Raw genomic sequence first — 6683 nt, forward strand, 5'->3', positions numbered from 1 at the left:
TCCGAGGAAATTCCGAGGAAATTTTACTTTCCGACGAGAAATTTCTGACGACCATTCTCGTCGGTATGTCCTCGGAATACCGTTATTCCGAGGACATACCGACGATATTTGTCGTCGAAATACCGGTGTTTTCTTGTAGTGAGTGTCTAATATAAAGAAGGGTAGACATATGCTATCAGTGATCGCATATAACTTGTATCAAATTTAAAGAACGGCATGAGTATGGTCATACCAAAAAAGAACGGCATGAATATGGTCCTTTTTTTTATGTGCTCGATAATAATAACTAATATTTGTACTGATACTCTGAACAAAAGTATATTTATACTTATAATGGTACGTTCAAATTATTTAGTAATTAAACTAAGGATACAAGTTTTATTGGCAAGCATGCCGTTTAAATATGAAAACAAATGAAATCGCGTCTTTGGTCGAAAAAATAATAATTTAAGATATAAGGTTTAGAGTACATATTATTTAGTTGATGGTATTTTTAATCATTGAGGATCTTACTATCCTTTTATTCTATGAACGAACGCTATTATACTTTCTTTAATTTGAAACGATCAATCTAACAGAGTAGTGCTGGAACTGGAAGCATCCATTGTCTTCTTTTATGTAAACTGATAAGAAAAGTTTAGTGTAAATATGTTTATAATCATCTTTTTAAATTTGGATTGACTATTCACCATCGATTGAAATTGTTTTCTTAATGAAAATGGTGGGTCACTGGAAGAGTTGACTAACCAAAAGATATATACAAGTTACAAAAAAGATCGTAAGAATATATAGTAACTTGCAAAAGTTATTGACCTTTGTTAAAAGTTATGTAATGTGATGTCGTCATTACTAAGATATATGCCAAGTAATGGTTCAGTTATCGACTTTTTGTGTTGTCGAGGATTTGAAGTTCTTAACTATTTCATAGCTTCTTAGATCATTATTTTCATACTATATTTATTTCGGTTAACACTATCTCCGATGGTTTAATCTATTTTTTTCTTTAAAATAGAATAAGTCTATAATATAGTTAGAGTTTCTTCTAATGATACTTTATTTTAGAGTAGAAAATAGAATGATGGACAAAAATAAATAAATTATTCTATATTTGGAGTAAACCTATTTTTCACTTTATTATATAGTGAAAAATAGAGTATCATTGGAGCATTTTCACTCTAAACTTTATTTATAGTTAAAAATAGAGTGAGTTTAAAGATGCCATGACTGTTTCTTCAAATATAATAATGAGATGTCCCTTGATATACATTTCCCATTAGAATCAAACATCAATCTAAATGTCATAGTAAATCATAAATTACTCATTCCCTATTACCATTTAGGATGTAACTGAAATACCATTTTATTGAAAGTGAACAATCTAAAATTGTTTTTCAACAATTTTACAAAACAATTAACATTTATCTTGAATTTATGGAATCATCATTCATTCATTTTATATAAAAATAAGTAAAATTTTATAAAAGAATATTGCACTATATGGGGGATAAAGAATATATATATCCTGTCCGTTTTATTTCATTTGATGAGGGTGATTGGTTGGGCCGTAACTGTTGAAAATTTACTTTAGAATTTAGTCTGTAGAATTTTTTGATTTAGCTTTAAGGGATGTAGTCTTAAAATTTTTTACAGCTAAAAAGATGAGACTTTAGAAAATAAGATTTTTACAAACATTTTTGTGTGTTTTTGCTGTAACTTTAGTTTTTTTGTTGTAGTTTTAAAAACTAAAATAAAGCATGATTGGTAGTATCTAAGACTGTAGATAAAAATTAAAGCTAAAATCATTTCATACAGTCCAAACAATCACCCCCGATATCTTTTCTTATTTGTCCATTCACAGCTTTAGTTTTAAAATTTTTAATTAAGTTGTAACAGTTGCTTTATTTCTTCACAAGATAAATAATAATCATTCCATAAAATCTATAGAGATCTTTGTGGTACAAATAGAAAAGGAGGCAAAAAAAAGACAAATTATTACGAAACGTTTGCAATATCCATGTAGCCATGTCCGTTGTTCAGAGTTCACTTGATCACTTTATTGGTTTTTTTTGTTGTTTAAGTCTTAGCATGATCTTTTTTATATACTTATTGGTCACTTTCTTTTCAATATGTAAAATTGTAATCAGAATAGGATACGTTAAATTAGCTTCAAATATATAAATGTATAGTTTTTGCCTTTTGGGTATGTTACATGATATTTGCACTACTCAGACGGTCAGTACTCTGTACTCACACCGAGAGTGTCATCGTATATAGTAGGCCACTCACACAACAGTGCCAAGTGCCAAGTGCCAAGTGCCAAACAGAAGAGAGTTTTGAAAGAAGCGTTGAAGGAGATGAGAAAATATCAAATGCCTTTTTGGTTTTATCCCTTCCCTACATGAAATTCCAGGCTGGTCACCAATGCTTCCTACGTATCATCATTACGCTACATCTTTATCCCAGCGCTCCTAAATTTTTATTTATTTACTTTTTTTTATCTGATTAAAAAAAAAAATTAAAAAATAATCAATTGTGTACCGCTACGTATCGGTGGAGCCCGCAAATAGTAGAAGCAACAAACAAAACACGGCGCTTATTTTACAGCTGAAAAAATTGTTGCTTGCCATTTTTGTGGGATCCATAGGGTTCAGCACCCTTTTTTTTTGCGCGATAATGCTGCTCTAAGTGCTTTCAGATTTCACAAATCCAAGAACCCTGTAAAACTTAAATGTAGTCTCTTTGTCCATTGTGTAATGCCCTCATCAAGGAGAAAGTTTCAGACTTTTAAGCTTTCTGGTTAATGGGGTATTCATCAATTTTTTTCACTTTTTTTTTTTCATTGAACATGTGCTTATGCCATCATATTCATGGTATAACCACAAGTATATTTCTTGAGAAAAATATACTTCTGTTATATTCCCTCCTTTTTATACATAACGTTTTAGAAGATTTTTATTTATTTTAAAATAGTTAACGTTTTCAGTTTCTAAAGTAAAATTTCTTAATATTTTATACTATATGATTTTATAGTTGGTGTTTGTTTTATTATTGATTAGATAGTTAATTAAAGATGTTTTTTTTTTTATTAAAAAGGTTAAAACTGAAAATTAAAAAAAAACAGAGAAAGTTTACGCGGCAGTTTATTTTCCTCTACTGCCCCGCAAGGCATTGATTCTCTCTTTATCTCTCTCTCTCCTATGTGTATTATCACCGCTAGCTCTGCTCTAGTTTTGATTTTGATTCCTTGTGTTCCCAAAAAGATTGATTTCTTTTGTTTTAAATATATATAGAAAGAAAAATGAAATTGATTTCCTTTTTCCATTTCCATGGATGCTTCCTCTGGGTTTCTCTTAATAGTAGTCTTGTATAGCTGTTGTACTCTATAAATACACATGTCCCTCTTCTTACCTTCTCTTATATTTTCCATCATTGTCTAAAAACTATCTACCGAAAATCATTAGACTCTACAAAATTGTAGTGAAACAACAATGAGCTATTCTCATCAAAACATGGGTTCTGGTTTGTTTCTTCCTCTTATTTGCCCTGTCTTTACTGTTGGTTGGTGTTTAGTTATGAAGTGTGTTACTGACACTGTGTGCTTATAATAATTCTGTTTTGTAATGGCTCTTGTTGAATATGTTTCTGGCAAAACATTTGTAGGTAGTAGAAGTGCAAGGGGATACGAGTTTGGAAGGACTTATGTTGTGAGGCCTAAAGGGAAGCACCAAGCCACTATTGTTTGGTTGCATGGTCTTGGAGACAATGGCTCAAGGTAATATAATTCTCTTTCACTTGCATTATACTTATGATCAATGCCTATTTCTTGAGTCAAGTCATAAAGAAAGAGTAATCTCATTATGCTTGTCAAAACAATGCCTAAATGACTCACTTTGTCTATGTTCTCTCTGCAGCTCGTCTCAGCTATTGGAGAGCCTGCCTTTTCCAAACGTAAGGATCCATGAAAACAACACACTTGGAAGTGATTTACTGTATTACTGAAAACTCTCATTGAATGGCTTTTGATAAAAATATATATGCTATGTACAGATAAAATGGATATGCCCAACTGCTCCCTCGCGTCCTGTTTCGCTTCTAGGTGGATTCCCTTGCACTGCATGTAAGATCATCCAACTTCCAAGCTTCTTTAAACTTCTCTAAAACATTCTCTCAAAGAGGGTAGCTAAAACTACAGAAACCAAACTCTTTTGCTTATCAGGGTTTGACGTGGGTGAAATTTCAGAGGATCTTCATGATGATATCGAAGGCTTAGATGCTTCAGCTGCACACATTGCTAACCTCCTATCAACCGAACCAACGGATGGTATATTCATGACTCTATCACCGCCCTTGATACATTCCATCACAATCTCTAGCTTAATTTTTTTTTAAAAATGCTCTTTGTGGTTTTGTTTCAGTCAAAGTTGGGATAGGAGGTTTCAGTATGGGAGCAGCAATAGCTCTATACTCAACAACGTGCTACGCTCTTGGACGTTATGGAACAGGACAACCTTATACTATAAACCTACGAGCTACTGTAGGACTCAGTGGTTGGCTTCCTGGTTGGAGGTATATTCTTCATCCCGTTAATTAATGTCACTAGTTAATACAGAATATTAGAGATTAAAAATGTAACATGACAATGCAGGAGCTTAAGGAGCAAAATAGAAAGGTCCAATGAAGCTACAAGGCGTGCTGCATCAATACCAATTATACTTGCACATGGAACTTGTATGTGTACACATCATTCTAATAATATAAAGTTCTATCCACTGTTTCAAGATAAAAATCACCTGATAGAATCTTATTTAAAATTGCAGCGGATGATGTAGTTCCTTACAGTTTTGGAGAAAAATCTGCACATTCACTTGGCATGGCTGGATTCAGACAAGTTGTGTTTAAGCCATATGAAGGGTAAACGTTACAACTTATCTACCAAAGTTGTGTCTTAATATGCTTTACGCTTTTGTGGTCTGAGATTGTTAGGTCTATTGTCTTTGTGTAGACTTGGTCACTACACGGTTCCTAAAGAAATGGAAGAGGTCGTTCACTGGCTCGCCTCAAGGCTTGGTCTCGACGGTTCTCGCTAAACTTCAAAAGCATCTATAGCTACTTATATACATGGTGTAGAATATATTATAGTGGGTGGGTCCCTTGGGGTATACGGCATCTTCATTTTCCCGACTGTTTTGTGATTTTTTTTTTTTGATTTTCAGCTCTTTGATTCTTGCTTATGAATAATGAAAATATGAAATAAAGGCTATTAAATATATCAATGTTTTTATCAAACCAGATCAAAATATTTTGAGTTTCTTGAAACACTATTGCCGTGCATCAAAAGGCATTTTTATAAAGATAAACAAAAACAAATAAAAACTTCATTCACCAGTCAGCATATAACTTGAGCCTTTGGATCAAAATCTATAGAAGTTTATGGATAATTTTGGTTTACAAAGACGTCTTTATGCTTCTCCTATATTGCTAACTTTTTATTATGACAAAAATACAAAGTGAACTTAAACAAAAGGTGTGACAGGATCACATTCTAAACTTATTGGCTTGAAATTAGATGTCTCCAGGATCACCGTCACAACTAAAGAAACAAAACAGAACCACAAACACAAAAGACAACAGAAACTCAAAAGACCAAATAGGCGGTATTACAGAAACAAAAGGAAGACACAGACATAGTTCTCTTGTTATCCTCACTTCCTCTGATAAGTCTGATGAGTCGTATCAGTGGTCCTAGTAGTACCAGTAGTTGTGCCTGGAAAATTTTCCCTGTCATCTTCCTCGGTCCCAAAAGTGTGCTTCACGGCATCAGCTGCACCCATAGCTATCTGCTTCACATGCTCATCAGTCTGGCTTAAGAACCCACCGGTCTTGTCTCTATCGGCTTCAGCAGTCTCTTTCGTGTACTGAGCCGCGCCTTTAGCCGTCTCCTTTGTGTACTGAGCAGCGTCTTGAGCCTTGTTCTTTATGGCTTCTCCTGCCTCGGACATGTAGCTCCCCGTCTTGTCCTTTGTCTCACGGGCTTTGTCTTGGGTCGTCTGAGCAGCTTGGGATGTCTTGTCTTTTGCTGATTGGGTCGTTTGGGCAGTTTGAGATGTCTTGTCTTTTGCAGACTGTGCCGTCTCATGGGCCTTTTGTTGGGCTGTTTGGGCCGCTTGGGAAGTCTTGTTCTTGCCTTCCTCAGCCTTGTCCCTCATTGCTCCCATAGCTTGTCCTGTCTTCTCCTGTTATTACACAAGTAACACAACCAAATCATTTTTTTAGAGCTTGTACATATAAGGAGACGTATATATGTACACATAGTGATTAGTGACAGAGATATTTTTATTACCTGAGTCTTGCCTCTGGTTTCACCAGCTTTGTAGCTTTGTTGGTTAGACGCCATTTTCTTTTCTTCAAAGGTGTGAAATATGAAACGATAATTATATAAAGCTTTTTCTGAAAGTGTATGTTGCTGTGTAGAGAAAGTGTGTGTATGGTCTTCTCCAAACCATCGATACATTTGTAGTGTGTCTTGGTCGGTTCAAGACATGACACGTGTTAGCATAGAAGATACGTGTATAGCTGCGTGGTGTGCTGAGATTTAAGCTAATTAAATTAAGAGTTTTGGGTGTTGCACTCTGCGAGTGTTAGTATGCGGTTTCTCGATGCTGTATGTGTTGTTGTCCTCTGTG

The 6683-nt window shown here is 34.4% G+C and overlaps 2 protein-coding genes across 3 annotated transcripts; one reads left to right on the forward strand and one right to left on the reverse strand.

The window, feature by feature from the left end:
- The first annotated feature begins 3254 nt into the window (after nt 1–3254).
- On the forward strand, nt 3255–5252 carry LOC106332569 (acyl-protein thioesterase 1-like). 2 transcript variants are annotated; one of them, XM_013771042.1, is made up of 9 exons: nt 3256–3519; nt 3661–3772; nt 3912–3948; nt 4048–4117; nt 4217–4321; nt 4416–4566; nt 4646–4728; nt 4818–4911; nt 5003–5252. In XM_013771042.1, exons 1-9 carry the CDS (start codon nt 3489–3491, stop codon nt 5085–5087), a joined length of 768 nt encoding a protein of 255 aa, XP_013626496.1. In that variant the 5' UTR covers nt 3256–3488; the 3' UTR covers nt 5088–5252. The 2 variants fall into 2 exon arrangements, with proteins under 2 accessions (XP_013626495.1, XP_013626496.1); XM_013771041.1 differs by having other exon boundaries at nt 3255–3772.
- A 217-nt stretch (nt 5253–5469) lies between these two features.
- Nucleotides 5470–6465, reverse strand: LOC106333353 (late embryogenesis abundant protein 76-like). Its single transcript, XM_013771807.1, has 2 exons — nt 6341–6465; nt 5470–6233 (listed from the first exon to the last, which is right to left on the reverse strand). The coding sequence occupies exons 1-2, from the start codon at nt 6392–6394 to the stop codon at nt 5703–5705; spliced, it is 585 nt and encodes a 194-aa protein (XP_013627261.1). The 5' UTR covers nt 6395–6465; the 3' UTR covers nt 5470–5702.
- Between the last annotated feature and the right edge of the window lie 218 nt (nt 6466–6683).

This window comes from Brassica oleracea, chromosome C3, assembly GCF_000695525.1.
Source record: "Brassica oleracea var. oleracea cultivar TO1000 chromosome C3, BOL, whole genome shotgun sequence".
In the NCBI taxonomy this organism is placed as follows: domain Eukaryota; kingdom Viridiplantae; phylum Streptophyta; class Magnoliopsida; order Brassicales; family Brassicaceae; genus Brassica; species Brassica oleracea.